Source organism: Spea bombifrons, chromosome 12 (assembly GCF_027358695.1).
Source record: "Spea bombifrons isolate aSpeBom1 chromosome 12, aSpeBom1.2.pri, whole genome shotgun sequence".
NCBI lineage: Eukaryota > Metazoa > Chordata > Amphibia > Anura > Pelobatidae > Spea > Spea bombifrons.
Window position 1 is genome coordinate 28,421,585 of NC_071098.1, and position 20,405 is coordinate 28,441,989.

Consider the following 20,405-nt stretch of genomic DNA (forward strand, 5'->3'; position numbering starts at 1 on the left):
AATAATAATAATAATAATAATTAGGACGTGATGGTGTTAGAATTAAAACTGGGTAAATATGAATAATAGATCTGCAGATCGGTGAAGCCGAATTATATTTACAATAGACCGTTTACTATTTAAAAGACTGCACAGCAAAAAAAACAAAAAAAAATCTGTGCACTTCTATCTAGCAAAGACGTGGTTATCGCCCCAGAGCCTGGGGTGGCTGCTCTATTAACAGTGCTGGCGGAGGAAAAAGGGAAGATCGGAACGGGCCACGTACATAGATTTCATTTCTAAGTTAATTCTAAAGTTCGACGAGTATTTGCATAAAAGCTTTACTTCCCTCTTTTTTTTTTTTAAACTAGTGATTAAAAATGTATTTTAGGTTGACCGGTTTACGTGAAAGGAGTACAGTCCGTCTGGCTCAGATGATGGGTAAAGGAGGTATAGCCTTATCCACAGTTCCAGAGTCCTTTCCGCTGCGGTAACCGCCACTTTCATCGTCCTCCATTTTCTTCCCGTGTTTCCGGAAGTACTTGTAGCGCTGGACGTACGCCTTGATTAGATTGTTCACCTTAACCGGGTTGATTTCTCCGCTTTTGCTGTGGCAGATCTGGATCAAGTAAGACAGGAGATAGAACATGACGCTATATAAAAGAAAAGGCGTGGCACAGATCAGCCAATTGGAATTGGCCGTAACTGGAACCAGGAAGTCGAGGCAGGAAGTGTAGCTCCTGCACGTGCTTAGAAGCGTTGCTGTTGAACTCAGTTGGAGCAGCGGCAGCCAATCGGATGTTAGCTAGCATTCAGAGAGCGAACATGATTGGCTGCTGCTGCGGCTATTACTCTCGTTGACTTTTAAGGGACTACAATATGCAAGTGGACGTTTAAATTGTTCCCAAAGGTATCTTCGTACTGGAACTATTAATATAGTGCAGGGGTGTCCAACCTGCGGCCCTCCAGCTGCTGCAGGACTACATCTCCCATACTCCTCCCCCTTAGCTGAAAGAGCATTATGGGAGATGTAGTCCTGCAGCAGCTGGAGGGCCGCAGGTTGGATACCCCTGATCTAGTGGTTTTGGGGAAACGCTGATTAAGAACATTCTAGTGAGAGCCCCTTGTGGCTTTAATATCTCTTTGAGATGAGTTGACTTACTTGGAAGGTGTTACGTTCCTGACCCAATACCCTGCAGGCATGCCATCCACCTATGGAAAGTACCGGTACCGCTAACATGATAGGATTCGAAGGGCGAGCACCCACCTTATGCACAGCTTTCCGCAGAATATCTTTGTAATCTTCCTTAGTGATCTCTTTTCTCTGATAGTAAGGTTTGATAGCTAGTTTCACCTCCTCCACAGCTCGTTCCTGAGTGTGAAGCTTCTTCAGGTACTGTTAATGAGAAGTAAAAGGATGGTTAAAGAAACTTGAGGAACACCAACGGGATAAATGCCATCAAAACTAATTGGGCTTATAAAAGCTATTTGAAGTCATTGTTGGATCAGCGTATTTAGGGTCAGCTGGGATCTTAAAGTTGATCAGTTGAACGCAAACTCCAGATACCCTGACACCCTGAGACCAGTGGCGTCGGCAGGGGGGGCCAGAGGGGGCCATGGCCCCCCTACATCATGCTGTGCCCCCCCAATTGAAACGCCGTCTTTTTTTTTTTTTAATAGATCCGGAGGAGAGAGAGAGGCGCCGAGCGGTTGCTGAGGAATAAGTTCTCATCGACCGTTCGGCGCCTCTCACTCTTCTCCGCGACCGCGAGGCCTCTGCCTTGGTCGCAGTGCCGGCATTTCAAGCCGAGCGCCGGTATATGATGTCATATCCGGCGCTCAGCAATGAAGCCGCGCACACTGCGGCAGAACCAAGCCCAAGGTAAGTGAACTTCAAAGGGGGGGGGAGAGGGTAGAAAGTTAGGAGGGGGTTAGAGAGTGAAAAGAGGTAGATAGGAAGTGAGAAGAGGTAGATAGGGATAGATTGGGAGGGAGAGAGGGGGTAGTTAGGATAGATTGGGAGGGAGAGGGAGTAGATAGGATAGATTGGAAGGGAGAGGGGGTAGATTGGGAGGGAGAGGGGATAGATTGGGAGGGAGATGGAGATATTAACATATATTGGCAGCAGGGGCTAATATTAATATTTATTGGCAGCAGGGTCTAGTATTTATATATATGTCGGCAGTAGAGGCTAATATTAATATATATTGGCTGCAGGGGCTAATTTTATATATATTGGCTGCAGGGACTAATAATATATATTGGCAGTAGGGGCTAGTATTAATATATACTGGTAGCAGGGTCAAATATTAATATATATTGGCAGCAGGGTATAATTTTTACGTATATCGGCAGCAGGGTATAATATAAGTATATATATCCGCAGCAGGGGCTAATATCAATATATATCCGCAGCAGGGGTTAATATTAATATATATCAGAAGCAGGGTGTAATATTTCTATATATCGGCAGCAGGGTCTAATATTTATATATATTGTCAGCAGGGGCTAATATTAAAGAATGAGAAATAACTGCCTAACATGTGTGTGTGTGTGTGTGTGTGTGTGTGTGTATATATATATATATATATATATATATATATATATATATATATATATATATATATATATATATATATATATATATATATATATATATATATATATATATATAGTGTATATGTACCGTTTTATAATTGCCCCCCCTACTTTGGTCCCTGGCCCCCCATGTGCCCCCCCTAAATATGAAAGCTGGAGACGCCACTGCCTGAGACCGTTGGAAAGGCACCCGATTCCTTTGACCGCAATGATCTCGTTCAACCGTCTTACCTTGTCAGTTTCACCTCTCCCCTCAGAACTGATGCTGCCTTCCTTCTTCCCCAGCTCCGCAACAGACGTAGTGTTGAAAAAGGTGCTAGAGGTGGAAGCAGGGATCGACTGGGAGCTTAGAACAGAGACGCCGGTCGGCGTCGGAGGGCTGGAGTTGCTGCTGAGAGGCAGGCTGCTATGAAGAAGATATGGCTGGGTCGAATGGCCGATGGAGGACATCATGGGAGGTGGGGGTGGCTGTGAAACCAAGGAGGTAGATGGCTTGCTCTGGTTGAGAATCTGTGGAAGAAATTAAAGCATGATGCTACACAACAGTAACATTTAAAGGTCTAAGGTCTCTTCATTCCTCGGCATGGCAGTTCACAAGGAATTTTAACACCCGCTTACCTGGTTAGTGGCCTGTATTAGCTCCTGCGCCTTCGCCCTGCTTGCCAAATTGGCTTCTTCCATCTTGAACAGCAAAGCCGTCACTGAAACAGAAGCCACAAAGGATCACGTAAAGATGTTTGTATTGAATACAAAAACACAATATCGCGGTTTATATTCGTCTTTATTCACCATTGTAGGTGATCAAAAGGTCTTACAGGATTAACCTATAACCCGGGTTTATTGAACTGTAATGACCAGATAAACCTACCCTACCTAGATACAATGGACACCAAAAGCAGCCCCATAATGCAGATCAGGTTATTACCAGGTTATTCTTACTTATAAATATATTTTAATAGTTATCAACCCCTAAATGGCTGTACTTTTCAGCAGGACCTTGATACAAAGTCTTAAGAACCCGAGGAGGAAAGCAGAAAGTGCCCTTCAAACTTACATGCCAGAACACCGCTTGTGGTGCAGTCTACTCCAGTCTGAAGGTTCCAGGACACCGGAGCAGGCGGAGGAGGCGGCGGCGGAGGTGGCGGCGGCCGGGGGGTTTCTTCCTTGGGCTCAGACATGCTGTCCAACTCCAAATCCATCTCTCTCTCCGGCTCAGCCAGAGGCTCCTCCGGAATGAATATAACATCCGGAGTCTTGCAGCTACTGTCCACGGTCTGTGAATCGGGCGTGAGTTCCTGCTCGATAGCTGGCTTGGGAGGGCTGGGGGGCTTCGCTTTGCTCTCACTCTTCTCTGTGTCAGACCATATGGGTTCATCTGCGGCTTGGATGGGGCTGGGCAACTCTTTGCTGCAACTGTCCGCCTTGGACTTCTTCAAGGAGGCTTTGACCTTGAGCTTTTTCTTCTTCTTTTCAAGGGTTCCCTTTGGTTTCAAAAGGACTCCGGCGGCAGAGGCAGCAGGCTTTACTTTTTTGACACCAGTTTTAGTTTTTAAGCCTTTCAGTTTCTTGGGCTTCACGATGGGTTCCTTTGTGTTTGTTAATTCGAGTTTAGGCCGTACACTCTTAACTTCCGGGATCTTTCCTTCCGATTTTAGGAACGGCGACCGGCTCTCGCGGTCACGGCTGAATTTGACACCGATAGAACCCGCTTCTTTTACAGAGGTGGTGCTGCTCACCCCTTCTCGGATCAGCACGGCAACTTTGGATTGGAGTTTGACCTTTCTGGCAGAAGTCCCCTTACCCTCCTTATGGCTGACCTTCAGTTTTTTGGACGTTTTATCCTTTTCTGGACGTAGCTTCTCTTTCTCCAGCTTTAAAGGCTCAGGTTCTGGCTCAGGCACATCTTTGAACCTTTTCTTATATCTATCGCGACTATCATCGGTGTAAGATCTTTTTCGATCTCTGTCTTTGCTGGCCCTTTGCCGGCTCTCTCGTTCCTCTTCCACCCGCTTCTTCTCAAAGTCCATGGGCATGCGTCTCTTGTTGTTGTCAGACTTTCCAGAGTGTCTTTCAAACACTCGGTTGCACTTCCCGTCCCGGTCGTCAATGTTTTCACGGTCAGAATAGGTTTCAAAACTAAGTCCTTCTGAATCGTAGAGAACTTCTCTTTTCCCGGAAACTTCAGGGGTATTTAGCAAGTCCTCGCGATCTTCCAGTTTTTCCTCTGGGTTCACAGTAATTGTTCTTTTAATAGTAAATAGATCAGAATTATTAAGATCTTGTATAGAGGGCGGAACCACTGACCGACTGTCCCGTCTCCTCCTGTCCAGTAAAGACGGATTTTCGTGCTTTGGTTCATCTAACGGATGTCTCGTTCTTGCCTTTTCCTTATCCCTCCTGTCATCTGACTGATGCAAGGACCTGCGGTCTCTCTCTCTCGATCGGGAACGGGATCTTTTTTTCTTTTTCTTTCCATCCGTCCTGTGTTTATCTTTATGCTTATCCTTACGAGACCGCTCGGTACTGACAGACCGAGACCAGTGACGTCTTTTCTCCTTTGACTTAGATCTATGGCTTTTCCGTCTCTCGGCCGACGTACGGGAAGAGTCTACGACAGAGATGCTGGTGCTGATCGAGGGCGACCAAGATCGTGATCTTCTACGGTCTCTAGAACGAGAACGTGAAGTCTTATTCTGAGAGCGTGACCGGGAACGTTTGCGGTCCTTGTGGTCTTTTGATTTCTTTGTGTTTGACCACGATGCAGTCGATGTTCTTGGTTCCTTTGATCTCTTCCGTTCCCTCGATCTCTTCCGTTCCCTTTTTGCCTTTTTACGACTACGGGAGCTGGAAGGAGAGCGGGATTTAGATTGCTTCTTGGGCTTCGGTGGGGATTCTGATTTTTTCCGGTATCTCTCTCTCCGCTGGTTTGTGATCTTCCTTCTCAAATCAAGCCCCTTCCACCTGCTATCCCCCTGATTTTCTCCAAAGTCAATTTGCAAAGCTCCTTCTTCGTCTGAATCTGCATGCAGAGAAAGAAAATCATCCCCTTCTACCACTCTTAGGGATCTTTCCATGACACGGCACCGGCTCCGAAACAAAGGCATAGGGCTAAAGCAATCTTCTTCTGGCTGAACTATCTCTCCTTCTTCAATTTCAGAATCGTAATTTCGGTCAGAATCATCCCCTCGGTCCCTCTTTTCAGACGTATGCTTCTGTCTGTGGCGGGATCGGGACTCTCCTCCAAGTTTGGCAATTTTTTCCATCCTCAGATAGGACTTCACATCTGGTTTTGCTATAGACTCCAGCGAAACCTTGATCTCCAGCTTTGACTTAGCATCTGAAGCAGAGTCAAACTCTGATTTTCTTATATAATCTTTACCAACATCAACCGCGAAGACTCTTCTCCTGGGTTCGGGCAACAACTTCGATGGACTTGCTTCATCTAGCGTTGAGTCGGCAACAGGCGGTTCTTTAACACTTTTTTCCTCTGAAGCGGCTCTAGAAACTTCCTCTACGTCATCTTCCCTATCCATATCCAAGCTGGAGCTAGGACTATAGGGCTCAAAGGCCAGATTTGCATTCTCGGCTGTAGAAGAGTCAGACGGCTCTTTGGAAAGTCTCTGTTCGCTTTTATTACTCTCGAATGCAGACTTGCCCTCTTGGTCTTCTGCCCCTTGGCGCTTACCAGTCTCCCCAGCCTGAAAACCTTCCTTTGTTTTTCCAGCGCCGAGACACTCTGGACTCAAACTATTATCATCATAAATACCAGCCAGAGCTTCAGAGATCCGACCCTCGTGTTGGGATTCGCTTCCATCATCATCATCGTCATCCTCATAAGGAGATGGGCTGCACTCGGAGGAACTAGGGTTAGAGCCTGTAGGTTCAAATGGATCATATTTTTGATCCTCTTGCTCTTCTGTTTCTTTGTCCGGAGAGTCTGTATACAGATAATCTCCATTCACATTTTCCTCATCAGTAGGGTGGAAGGGGTCATAAATATCCGGATCCTGGGACCTATTTGACTGGGTACCACCTCCACCAGCGGACAATACTGGCATATGGGAAGAGGATGACGACGACGATGGTGATGACGATGGCGAGGATGAGCTGGAATCTGCTTTTTCTAATGAACTGGGGACCTGGGAATGCTGGTTATTTGAAGTTGAACCTTCTCCACCAAGAGGTCTTTGCCGTGTACCTGAAACATCGGTGCCATTTCCAAGTGCCAGTCCACACATCACTAAAGCATCAGGTGTAGTTTTAAGAATTGCTTGAGAATTCTCTTTTGTCAGGGTAGTCCTGCTAGAGCCAAGGGTATCTTGCACCCTAGACATTGACAAGATATTAGTTGGATCAGTCACAATACAGGGAGGTCCGGGTAGCACAGATTTGGGGTGTAGTTCAGGATGATCCAGCAGTGAAGGTCTGCCTGGAGCTCTTAACTGAGCAACATGTGGTTTATGTACATCGCTGCAATTTGTTTTCAACATAGTTCTGTCTAATGTCCTTGTAGTAAACCGCTTAGTGTTCAATGGACAGCCAACAGGCTCCAGGGATACCCCCATTTTTGATAGCAGGGGTGAAGCCTTTTTATACACTCCAGATTGTCCTCTTTGCAGTCCCGAGGAGCTGAGGCACACTGCAGACAGAAGAAGAACAATTTACAGAACTGTAAATCTTGTTCTATTAGTGAAATCGTAACATTGCAGGAGCTACAAAAGACTTCCTTTCACACCTGACTTCTGAAACCTCCAGTGTTGACGCCTTCTTAAGATTCCTGGACGTCCGCCACAAAAAGACTCCAAGTCCCCAACTTGCACCTCGGCAATGAGCTCCGCTTCAGCCATCTCTTCGTCTGCACTGCAAGGTTAAGACATCAGGTTATCGTACGGCGGTTGAGAATTCCATTTCAGTAACATTTTTGACTAATAAAAAATAAAAAAAATAAAAACAAACAACAAACATACTATACATATCCAAGTATTGGCACTCACTACAGATCTCCAAAATGCAGGCTCTCCACTCCGTCTGACCTCAGGCAAGACTCTGAAGAGATTGTGTTGCAGGTCCTTTCGAGATAATTCAATGCACTGTTAAGACTGGACAGCAGACTCTCTGCTGTTTCAGGGATCTACAAGGAATCCAACACTTAGAATTACATTTACATTTTGGGGTTTTTCCCCCCCGAGCCCCCACCTCACAATTTTCCTCGCAGGAGACACATTCAACCTGATGCATCTTCTGCTCGGAAGTGAGGAAGCACGACTAGATCTGTTGGCCAAAACGGAAGGGAATAAAAGCATTTGTGTTTGGGGAAGCTGTTTGGCCAGTAGAATCCCGAAAAATAGAGCCACTAAGGCTAACTTCCCATATAGTTTGTAGAGTTCCATTGAGGAATGTTACATTAATCATCGGAGCATGTCAATAATCTACACAGTATGTTAGACTGGGTAGATATTAATATTTCAACACCAATGCAGTGGAGAAAAATCACTAATCTAATACCCTGCTCTCCTTAAACAGTTAACTTCCATGTCACTTTAAAAAAAAAATTAAAAAAAGTTAACTCCGACGGAATGGCGCTGCATCCGTACAGAATGGCGCTGCATCCGTACAGAATGGCGCTGCATCCGTACAGAATGGCGCTGCATCCGTACAGAATGGCGCTGCATCCGTACAGAATGGCGCTGCATCCGTACAGAATGGCGCTGCATCCGTACAGAATGGCGCTGCATCCGTACAGAATGGCGCTGCATCCGTACAGAATGGCGCTGCATCCGTACAGAATGACGCTGCATCCGTACAGAATGACGCTGCATCCGTACAGAATGGCGCTGCATCCGTACAGAATGGCGCTGCATCCGTACAGAATGACGCTGCATCCGTACAGAATGACGCTGCATCCGTACAGAATGACGCTGCATCCGTACAGAATGACGCTGCATCCGTACAGAATGACGCTGCATCCGTACAGAATGACGCTGCATCCGTACAGAATGACGCTGCATCCGTACAGAATGACGCTGCATCCGTACAGAATGACGCTGCATCCGTACAGAATGACGCTGCATCCGTACAGAATGACGCTGCATCCGTACAGAATGACGCTGCATCCGTACAGAATGACGCTGCATCCGTACAGAATGACGCTGCATCCGTACAGAATGACGCTGCATCCGTACAGAATGACGCTGCATCCGTACAGAATGACGCTGCATCCGTACAGAATGACGCTGCATCCGTACAGAATGACGCTGCATCCGTACAGAATGACGCTGCATCCGTACAGAATGACGCTGCATCCGTACAGAATGACGCTGCATACGTACAGAATGACGCTGCATACGTACAGAATGACGCTGCATACGTACAGAATGACGCTGCATACGTACAGAATCTTCACTTTCAGAATTGAGCTGCTTATCCTCCGCCGTGCCAGGGGGTTTTCTGTTCTTGCAAGTCTTTTTTAATTTTGACCTTTTCTGTTTGGAACCTGGAAAACAAGCGGGTAAATAATGGATTCAGAGCAATATACAACGCCAACTCTGCGGATCTCTCTGAAAGCTATACATAGAACCAAGAACACACTTCAAAGACCTGCTGCCCTATTCTCATGTAAAATACAACAGAGTTTATTTTGCATGGACTCCAGTGCATGGAAGCGAGTGCATTCTTTAGTTTTTTTAAGTCGGAGGATGAAAACGTTGTCTTATTTCCCCCTCACCCCACGGCTGCTTGAGGGGCACATGCACACGCTCTGATGAAATGAGTGAGAATGCCAGCCGCCAATCGCAAAGCTGATGGCTTTGCATACATGCTATTGGAAGCTGATATTCTCACTTCAATGGGATGGCCACAGAGCAAGTGCAGGAAGTATACTTAAGTACACTTCCTGTTTTCAGCAGAGGCAGCCGGGGATGAGGAAAGAAAAGAATACCTGCATCCAAAAGAAGAACACACTTCCAGTAAAACAGAAGACATGCAGGGGTGCACTCGTTAAAAAGTGTTAGTAATCTGGCATGGTAAGGTGTAAAGGGAAAAACCCAACACATACATACCCATGGCACAGGGACGACCCGCCTTGCCGTCGCTGCTTCCAAGAACTTGCTGCAAAGCTTTCTGAAATAACAACATGTCAGGTGATGACCTAGTCTAATACCAGGGGTAACCCTCGCCTAGCTCTGCGCCCGTTACTGCAGCATATCTTCCACGACGCTTACCCTTAATAGGACTACCGGAAAGAAACTAATGAGCTACCCGCCATATACAATAACCCAGGATATAGTTAAAGTCTAAATAATAATAATAATAATAATTTCACAGGGGTTCCTGGATCTTTTGCATTAAAACTTGAAGATTAAAAATGAAGAGGCTGTACATATAACGTGAGGAAGATTTACTTTACTGAGAGGCTGATAGAAGCGGTAGAGGCTTGTACAATGAGAGAACTTATGGGATAGGCATATGGCTTCTGAATATAGGAACCAAGAACTACAATTTAGGCTTCACAACGAGGAAAAAAAAACGGGCAGACTAGATAGGCCAAAGAGTTCAGATGCGTCCCCGCATTTTACGTTCCTGAAGCCATTTCCAGAACGTTCTTAAGAGACGCTAGAAGAACAACATAGTATGAAGAAGCCTGTCAGGGTCTCTTACATCCTAACATCTCACTAAAAGCTTCAATTAAAATACAGCGCCTCCCAAAGAGTCCTAAATGCAGAGTGATTTGGGGACAGCAGGACTTCCTCCTGGAATGTTACAAGTTTAAATATTGGATATTATTCTGTTTTACAGCCATACACATGAGCATATCGAAGTAACACTGTTACCAAATAAATCTGTTTTGCCTTCAGATTCTGAAACGCTTCAATGTTTACGTGCGAGTGTAAAATGTTACGAACCAAAATGATCATCTGCCCAGCACAGAGCTCCTCGGGCAGGAACGAGGCCTCCTCCTGCACGTTGCTCGGTTTGCTTTTTTCTTGGCATTCCTCCAACACGGCAGCTTCTGATGCCCCATTAGAGTCGTCTTCTGACTCTTCATCTGCATCTTGCGCGGTGGGTTTAGAATCCTTGTCGTCTTCGGCCATCCCTGCAAACGGGAGGATTTTGCCTAAGAAAGAAAGAAAGAAAGAAACATTCAGAGCAAATTCAAAAGTCAGCCAACTGGTGAAGGATCATGGGGCTTGTGCCAGATCATCGGTGGCTTTTGCCCCACCACTCTCCAGCCAGCTGGAACCAAAGCTTCAAAGGGTCTAAATACCCAACATTTGCTTAAAATAAATGATTTAAATTGAGAGTTCTCCAGGTTATATATCCACAGCTGAGTGTCTTTGTGCTTCTCATCCTAGGAAGGTCTCTCCGTAGGTCAGGAGGTATATTTCCCAGCTCGGGAATCCACAGAACCCCCCTGGGGCTACAGGAAAGCCCTTTAAGGCTATGTAGCACCTATGTTTAAATTCATCCACAAACACCTAATGATTCATTCTCATAAAAGAAGAAAACAATCATTTTATTTTAATCTGGTCTGTAGAGGCATAACATTTAATTAACTCTGATTGCGGCACGCAAAGAAAGTCATAGGCCGGAAAACCTGGCCCATAAAAGAATGGCGCTCATGAATTCACGCTACATAGCAACCGGGCTAACGCTTCATTCATTCACTCATTCATTCATTCTAATAAACCAACGGCCGTTACATAAGCCAGAAACCAAAAATCACTTTGTCTGCCCCTGAAAGGGACACGCGAGCCATCATGCGCGGCTTGTAGTAGCTGGACGTCCCCTGTCGACCCCCTCATACACGCAGAATCCCCCCATGCATTTGTCTCTCTCCCACCCCCACATCAAAGGCTTGCAGGAGACGCATCCGATAGTCACAGTATTTTAAAGCTCTTTAATATGCATTTATTCATTGTCAGGGGCCCTAAGCCGGCCCTTTAACTTGCTAAATTCTGGTTACATGTTAGAACTCCTCAAACTTTCAGAATGTTGCAAAATAAACAAGATGACATCTGAAGCTAAGAAACATTTTACTATAAACACAGGGGGGGGCTAACAACAAGCCAACGTTACCGTTACCGCTTGACATCATGAAGGTCCAACCTCAGTGAGATCCAACTGCAGGAAGAGCCTGGCCGGCCCTGTATAATGCATGGGTAAAGAAAGCCGTTTTCAAGGTCTCCTGCTCCTGTTGGATTATGCATTATACAGGGCCAGCTCAGTCCTTGTTGCAGGAGAAACGCGCCGTATCGGCCCTTAATAATGAATGGAGAAGAGAGAGAGTCTCCTGCAGACTCTCCTACCAGCTCTTTAGCGACCTGCAAAGAGTCGATCCCACCGAAGCGCCATGAAGCCCCATGTGACAACGCTAAGTATTCAAGGAGGACGTCCCAGTCACTGCACTCTCTTTTGGAGGTTCTGGGACCGAGAATTGTTAATAACGAGGGAGGTCTCGTGATCTGTCCGGTGGGCCATGCAAAAGAAGAGACATCTGACAGCACCTGTGACTGAGCTGTCACCATTAATCCTGCTTTTTGCCCCCTAGTAACGTCAGATCGGGGTAGATCTGCAGGGACAATCACCCTACACATGAACGATATAAGGTTGTCAGATATCCAGTTTTGAGCCCATTTGCCCCTAGAGAATAACGGTAGCCATAAAAAGCTTTGGACGGGACTCTCAACCATTCAGCTCACTAGAAATGATGATGAGGACGACGACGACAATTCATTCAACAGCCCGGCTTGTATATTCTTCCCTATGAGTGCCGAGCGGCAAGCATTTCCCATTAGCCCCCGGTATTTTAATCAGGGCCATCTGCCAACCTACTGCCGAGTTCACAGGAGGGCAACTAAAATTAGGAAGGACTACAGGATCTCATTATGTCCGGCTTGGGAGAGAGAGGTGATGGGAGAGAGACATTTAAATACATAAAGTGCAGGAGGGGAGATTATTTCAAAGGAGGAGAAATGTACTCAAGTAGATGGAGTCCAAGGAAGTTTAATGTTACTCTGAGTGGTAGATAAGTGGAACAGCCTCCCAGCAGAAGTGATAGAGGGTAATACAGTGAGGGGATTTAAACACGCATGGGACAGGCATATGGCTCCTGAATCTAAGACGAGACCAACGACCGATTAAGGTTTGATTCTTTACAGCAGGAGAAACAGGCAGACTAGACGGGCCGAATGGGTCTGATCTGACGTCACGTTCTATGCTTCTGAGGTAAAAGTACAGGCCTGTGCTATTGTAAAGCCCCGTTTGAACTGCCATAAAGCAATATGCTGCAATCATATGTTTAACCTTGGCTATGCTGGAGAGAATGTATAAGCTATGCTCGCCCATCCCAGGCCCGATCCAACCATCCTGTCTGCATTAACCCACTGTCTGTAGTCTATGCCTCATCCATCTGCCCCAATAGGAAAACCCCTCCCAGACCCAACCTCCGGCCCGTTCCCGGCCTCGTCTGTACTCCCTGCGAGAACCTACCGACTAACAGAGGCGCCTGGCTGCTCAAATCCGCCTCTGTGCTACCGCTCCGTGCTCTCGCCGGCGGGTTTTTCGTGAATTATCCAGGTTTACAACAAAAGGAGCTTTCCCATCCCTCCAGCGGCCGCCATCTTACCCCGCTGCTTCAGCGGGTCTCGCGGCGCGCGGCATGCTGGGAGTTGTAGTTCGGGCAAGCAGAACGTCACTGCGCAGTTCAGGAGTACTGTTGTCGTAGAATACTACAGACCCCACAATGCCGCGCGGCACCAATGAAGTGCCTGACAGAGATTCTAACGCACGGCATCATGGGATATGTAGTCTGCGTTAAATCGCAATACTATTGCCAATCAAAGCAAGCAAAGAAAAGGACACACTCTTCTACCCAGTGTCCTTAGCGCGTAGAACGGATGTGGCTGGTGTTGCTACCACAATTAATGCTGGGAATTGTAGTTTTAGTGATATGTGTCAACAACCTTATGCTATACTTTGCTGTGATTGGAAGAATAATAAGAGTTATAGGGCTTGGTGGCATCTGAGAGGTCAAATGAGGGCATATGTTATGTATATACTATACAAAAGCAGTTTAAGGTCTGGATGCAGATCAAAGTAGAAATAATATTAGTTATAAATCCAACCTGATGCTTGTCACCTATTGGGTATCGGTTAATCAAGGAAAAATGGATTAAATGGAGACATTTATAAAAAGCAATTTTTTAATCCAGCCCGCAATAAAATGGAGCCATCTTGTCATTTTACGTTATGGTTACTCAAGGCTTTCGCTAAAATACTGGACACCAAATATTTGCTCCTGAAGGCCTTCGGCGATGCTGAGTATTCCGGAATTTTCTCCAACACTAAAAGTCAGGACAACGGGAATATAAACTATACCTAGACAAGCATACCTACCGAGTTTCCCAATTTTACAGTCATAGTCCCCACTTTAGACCCCAGACCCTTATATCACTTCTTTTTCACTCTGGGACCCCTCTTTTCTAGGAGCTCGGAATGTTTGATGAGTATGAGGGTATCGCAGGGTTCTAAAAGCCCCAATAATTTATTCTAACTACCCCAGTTAAGAAATAGGCATGTTTTGGACATTTCTTGTACACAGAGGAGTTGGCTTTCTGTATCAAAAGCATACCTGGGAGCTCTCACGGTTTGCCCCGGAGTCTCAGGGTTTTTGCCCCAGTCTCAGGGTGAAGGGGCAGATTCTCCGGGTCACACAGTCTGGAGCCGACTCCTTCCTATTCTCCCCGCGGTGATCTTATATAAGACTCCCAGTTGGTGCATAGCACCTGCATGATGGGCTATTGAAGGGTTAATATTTAAAGAGTCTCAGAGCCAGCTCATTTCCAAAGTCCCCAGGTATGGTCAGAAGTCAGTAGATATGAGACTGTCGCTTTTGCTGTATTGACTTTCCACCCTTGAGATCCTGAACATAGCGATCCAAGTTCTTCACCAGCCAAGTATTTTTATGGTAAAATACATTTTGACCACCACTTTGTATTGTCGCTCAAAATTCTGTAAATAAGGATTTACATAAGGATATATTTCCCGACATCATAACCTCTCTCTGATTACCGACCCAAAAGAGTGACCCGGCCCCAGCTCAACTTGTGCTGCATCAGGACCAGCGTGCCCATCTCTAACAAAACTGTGATACGCACGACCCTTCAAAGGTATGGGGTCACTGAGCTGTTTTCATGGAAAACAAGGAAAGTTTCTGTCTGTAACATAATCGCAAAAGGGTTTCTAACGATCAATTAGCCTTTAAACTCGGATCAGCTAACACTGAACACAGGAGTGATGGGAGGGATAAAGGGCCATTGGAACACAGGAGTGATGGGAGTGATAAAGGGCCATTGGGACACAGGAGTGATGGGAGTGATAAAGGGCCATTGGGACACAGGAGTGATGGGAGTGATAAAGGGCCATTGGAACACAGGAGTGATGGGAGTGATAAAGGGCCATAGGGACACAGGAGTGATGGGAGTGATAAAGGCCCATTGGGACACAGGAGTGATGGGAGTGATAAAGGGCCATTGGAACACAGGAGTGATGGGAGTGATAAAGGGCCATTGGAACACAGGAGTGATGGGAATGATAAAGGGCCATTGGAACACAGGAGTGATGGGAGTGATAAAGGGCCATTGGAACACAGGAGTGATGGGAGTGATAAAGGGCCTCTGTACGCCTATGAAGAGATTCCATTAAAAACAGCCATTTCCAGCTACAACATTTACAACATTAACCCCATCTGCGCTGGATTTCTGATCCATTTTATGTTATTTTAATGGACAAAATCTGCTTTTCTTCCCAACAAGGACATTTCTAAGTGATCCCAAACTTTCGAGAGATATTGTGTGTGGCTCTATACATTGCTAAGTTGATTGCTAAATTGCCTGTTGATGAGATATAACGGAACAGAGACAACCATGTTCAATAGGAGGTTCATTTCTCTTGGGTATAGAAGCTGCCGGCTACTTGTCCTGTAAAACCGGTCGGGATTATGCTTCTATGTTCAGCGCATGACCTGTCAATGTGTTCCTGCATTTAACTAAAATATTGATCACGTCTTCAGAAGAATGACAATGAACCTCTGGAATGTGTACAAGGGATTACCGAGTCCTGTAAACTGTAAAACCCGACACAATACAGACAACAATAACACAATAGCAATCACGTGAGATGTTAATAAGCCCAAAGCAGCCGCCTTAATAGCCACCTCTATGCCTCCTGCTGTAAAGACCTAAATCAGCTGTTGGTCTCGTCTTAGATTCAGGAGCCAAATGCCTATCCCATGCATGCTTAAATACTGTATAAGCCTCCACCTCTTCTACTGGGAGGCTGTTCCGTGTATCTACCACCCTCACAGTAACGTAAATCTTCCTTATATTACATCTAAGCCTTTGACCCTCTAGTTTTAGATTATGGCCTCCTGTTCTGACAATTCTCCTTTGTTCGTGTGCTTATTGTGTATTTAAACATAGAATATCCCGAGCTAAAGTATAGGCTCTATAGGTTGCTCCTGCTCTCTATAGTACCCTTTCCCGGTCTCACTGTGAGATCATATATCAAATGAGAACAGCCCAGGGCATCCAGCCAATCAGATTGTGCAACCACACAGACCCCGTCCAATCTGTAACACCGAGATCACCCTGCACGCAGATTGGAAACCCCGGGCACTACCATCCTCTCCTCGTATGGGGGGCGACGCTAGCCAAACCCCAACGATCAGTGGCCATTGCTTGCCTGCAGAATTTCCTTCAATGCATTGAGGTAAGCGCGTTATCCACACTCATTGAATGCAACAGGAACAAAAGCCCTTATCTACCCCCCACCCTCCCAGATCCATTCTCCCATCTGCCACCTTAGAGTTAATGATTGAACCGGAGAGGCCCAGAATGTCTCATCCTTCAGCTGTTAGGGTGCAGGAAATTAAAAGAAAAAAGGTTCATTTATTAAAATAAAGAGCCACGGCTGTGTTTGTGCCGGAGCAGAATAATATTTAACCCAGGACTAGATGGGGGGGAGTGGAGCTGTCTCTGGTGCTGAACGGAGAGAACAGGCGTCTGCGGGACGTGATCCGAGCCAAATCTTATCCGTCTACAAGGGGCCATCATGTGACAGATAATAGGACTGTCTCCCAAAGGTAAGGGTAGTCCTGGATCCATTCTTTCCCCTGTAATGCGATCAGAATGTTTGTATACAACCCCCGATGTTGCGGATGAATTGGATATATTGTTACAATCTACATGGATTAAACGTTACTCGTTGGGCACCAAAGAGGTAAGTAGTACTTTCTTCGCTTTTAAAATAATCCGTAATTAATAAATATTACTATTTGCTCCTAATATGTAAATGCGATATTTAATATGTTGGATGCAATATATGTATTAGCATGAACAAAAAAACTAAATAAATATATTTATATACATATAATATATATATATATATATATATATATATATATATATATATATACATATAATAATTAAGGTTTATGAAAGGGTTGAGTTTGTTTAAAAAGACGAGCAATTATCGTTTTAAAATAAAGCAGGATGAAAGGATGAATATTACGGAGGATAATTATATTACAGAATAATAAACATTTATATAGATAATAAATGATAAATATATAATAAATATAGCAGGACCCTGTTAATCTCAAATGTTTAATTACATGGAAAAAAAAATCAGTAAATTCATCCGGGGGCCAAAAAAAGCAGCGAAAATAATAGTTGATAATAAGAAAATAGAAATGTTTTATTAAAAAAAAATAATAAGTTATTATATATATATATATATATTATATTATATATATATATATATATATATAATAAAGGGACATGCATTGCATATTACAGCATACCTGTGTTCAATAATGGAATGGAGCCGTGGGGGGCAATGAGCTGCTGCTATTAGTGACTCAGAACTGCTGTATAATGCGTCGGCGGCCTCCGGGAGGCAGAGCCAGGCTGAGAACTTCATTTTTTTCCACTGTCGGAAGTTTTAGTTTGCATTCTGGGATCCATAAAGTGCAGAAATAATGGAAGACGTGGCCCCCACCGCACGGCGGTAACATACAACCATAGCACTTGGATGATGTTGGTTACACTTGTGATGGCTGCCACAGTGTCCCCTTTCTGCCGATTTTAAATCAAAATCAAAAAAAAAAAAGTGAATTGAGTGAAATGATAGATTTTTGAAACAAAAACTGGACATATCAGTACGGAATGGACATCAGACAAAACAAAGGACCATGTAAAGTTTGAGGTTATTACAGCATGAACAAATGGGCACTGGGACGAGATGGGCCAAATTGTTTGTATTTGCAGTCAAATTCTATGTTTTTATGAAGGATGCGTCACATGTTCACCATTTTTCATGTGCTTTTGTCTTCTTTTTCCAGACGCAGTGAAAATTTGGAGCTATAGCAAGTGAATCTTCTCGCGTAATCATGCTCGCGAGGAAAGGGCTCATCCATGAAGAATACCTGATAACTCGTCTGGCAGAAGATAAGTCTTCACAACCTCAGTACAAGGCTAAGACCAGGAAAGCACGCTTTGTGACAAAAAATGGCGCATGTAACGTGGCCCATAAGAATATTCGCGAGCAAGGGCGGTTCCTCCAAGATGTCTTCACCACCATGGTGGACCTCAAGTGGCACCATAGCTTACTTATATTTACTATGACATTTATTTGCAGCTGGATGCTCTTCGCCATGGCTTGGTGGCTCATCGCCTTTGCCCATGGAGATCTGGACCCCACGCGTAGCTCCTCTGTACCTTGTGTCACCAACATCCAGTCCTTCACGTCAGCATTCCTCTTCTCCATTGAGGTTCAGGTCACTATTGGCTTTGGAGGTCGCATGGTGACTGAACAGTGTCCTTTGGCCATCACCATCCTCATCATTCAGAACATATCTGGATTAATCATCAACGCGGTCATGTTGGGATGCATTTTTATGAAAACTGCTCAAGCCAACCGCAGGGCTGAGACCCTGATCTTTAGCAAAAATGCAGTAATAGCCTGCCGAGATGGCAAGTATCGTTTCATGTTCCGAGTGGGCGACCTGCGGAAAAGTATGATCATCAGCGCTTCCATCAAGATACAGATAGTCAGAAAGACCATGACTGCAGAAGGAGAGGTCGTTCCTATCTCCCAAGTGGACATCCAGGTAGAGAACCCTGTAGGGACAAATTCTATATTCTTGGTGTCACCTCTTATTATCAGCCACACTATAGATGAAAAAAGCCCTCTGTATACAGTCTCAGCTTATGATCTGGGCAATCAGGAACTTGAAGTGGTAGCAATTCTTGAAGGAGTGGTTGAGACAACAGGTATCACTACCCAAGCAAGAACATCCTACCTGCCTGAAGAGATCCTATGGGGTCATCGGTTTGTTCCCATTGTTACCGAAGAAGAAGGCAGATACTCTGTGGACTACTCCAAATTTGGAAAAACGGTGAAGGTCCATGGACCACTGTGCAGTGCCAAAGATCTCTTAGAAGGAAGATTCAGTGGTCTCCACAGAAATGGTGGCCACTCGAGGATTGTTAAGAAAAGACAAAGAGAAGGTCAAAACGTTGCAACCATTGAAAAGAAAGATGATGTAGAAACTCGGTCTGATGATTCCTTATCAGATTCTTAAAGGAAGCTCGTGTGGTGTGATTTAAATTAAAAAAACAACCTTTCTTCTCTTTTTGGCAAGAGTTTTAAAATTATAGTTGAATTATTTTGCTATTGAAAGGAAATCGCTAGTTTACGCAAGTCTGTAGACGGCCAATATGAAAACTGTTCTGTATCGCAATGTATTGCAGGCTAATATACCACAATCATTTTATGTATTGCATTGAGAATAGGTTTTTACGTTTTTAGGACCCAGCACGGTGAGCTGTTCTAATCCCAGAGCCAACGGTGTTGGGAACCTGTCCTACCATGGCTCTTGAGGACCAACACTGAACTCCGCTGGTCCACATAACACACCTTCTTCCAGTAATTCTGGGGCATACCGTAGAAGAAGTAACACCAGTTACCAATACCCTTTCCTTGTATATTTCTCAGAAGCCATTATAATTCAAGACACATTCATAATAACATTATAAAATCTGGGTAGTTTTTTTTTTTCCATTAACTTTTTTTTTCCATTATTATTTATAAAGGTTTGTTCACGTCGTATTCTTAATTTCTTAAACTATTGGCGAAAATTTCACTTAATTGTATACAATTCTTTTTTATAACTTGAAGATCAGATTGAATGTCCTTATCGATCGATTTCTACGACTACCTCGTCTGCTTGCTGTGTGAAAATAAAAAATTAAAATAAATTATATATATATAGACACATATATATATATATATGCATATATCTATATCAAACAAAGTTTGGTAATTCTACTGTGTGGGACTTGCCTCTGATGAATTAAATATTGGGAAGTGTCTTTCATAACTGTTCTGTAAAAGAATGTATTGTACATTAAAGGTGATTTTAAATTTTCCATGGTGTTGGTTGAAAAGTCACTCAATGTTCTTGGCCAGAATGGCCTTTCGGGTAAACGGCCTTTTAACTATTGTGAAAGCGACAGCTCGGAAGTCTGTACTGGAGACAATGCCTGTATTTATCTCTATATAGTGTCTGGTGTCTCCAGTTCATCTAAGGAGCATTCATCGTAGGTGGCCACATGTCCAGATTTTAAAGGAACCATCAGCTCATCCGTACGCTATGCCGGCAACCTTTTACAATCTCATAATCCATATGACCAACGTCTAGTTTGCCCACGTGTTCATAGAACAATATGTCGATCCCTATAAGCTGTGAGGAGGAGGCATCTCTGGTA

At 44.6% G+C, this 20,405-nt stretch overlaps 2 protein-coding genes across 3 annotated transcripts in view; one reads left to right on the forward strand and one right to left on the reverse strand.

Annotated features, from left to right (window-relative positions):
- Positions 1-13,216, reverse strand: part of SCAF1 (SR-related CTD associated factor 1) — a 13,494-nt gene extending 278 nt beyond the window's left edge. Inside the window, exons 1-11 of one of the 2 annotated variants that reach the window (XM_053452523.1) lie at positions 13,066-13,216; positions 10,479-10,690; positions 9,636-9,696; positions 8,970-9,070; positions 7,572-7,708; positions 7,313-7,437; positions 3,632-7,216; positions 3,196-3,278; positions 2,809-3,087; positions 1,247-1,375; positions 1-598 (exon numbers count right to left, since the gene is read on the reverse strand). The exon at positions 1-598 is cut by the window's left edge and continues 278 nt beyond it. In XM_053452523.1, coding sequence (XP_053308498.1) covers positions 410-598; positions 1,247-1,375; positions 2,809-3,087; positions 3,196-3,278; positions 3,632-7,216; positions 7,313-7,437; positions 7,572-7,708; positions 8,970-9,070; positions 9,636-9,696; positions 10,479-10,667 — 4,878 coding nt within the window. In that variant the 5' untranslated portion in view covers positions 10,668-10,690; positions 13,066-13,216 and the 3' untranslated portion in view covers positions 1-409. Of the gene's footprint in view, positions 599-1,246; positions 1,376-2,808; positions 3,088-3,195; positions 3,279-3,631; positions 7,217-7,312; positions 7,438-7,571; positions 7,709-8,948; positions 9,071-9,635; positions 9,697-10,478; positions 10,691-13,065 lie in introns of both variants that reach the window. The other variant, XM_053452522.1, reaches the window with a different exon arrangement.
- Positions 13,217-16,278: 3,062 nt separating this feature from the next.
- On the forward strand, positions 16,279-19,257 carry LOC128470632 (ATP-sensitive inward rectifier potassium channel 11-like). Its single transcript, XM_053452531.1, has 2 exons — positions 16,279-16,344; positions 17,978-19,257. Exon 2 carries the CDS (start codon positions 18,026-18,028, stop codon positions 19,217-19,219), a length of 1,194 nt encoding a protein of 397 aa, XP_053308506.1. The 5' UTR covers positions 16,279-16,344; positions 17,978-18,025; the 3' UTR covers positions 19,220-19,257.
- The last annotated feature ends 1,148 nt before the right edge of the window (positions 19,258-20,405 follow it).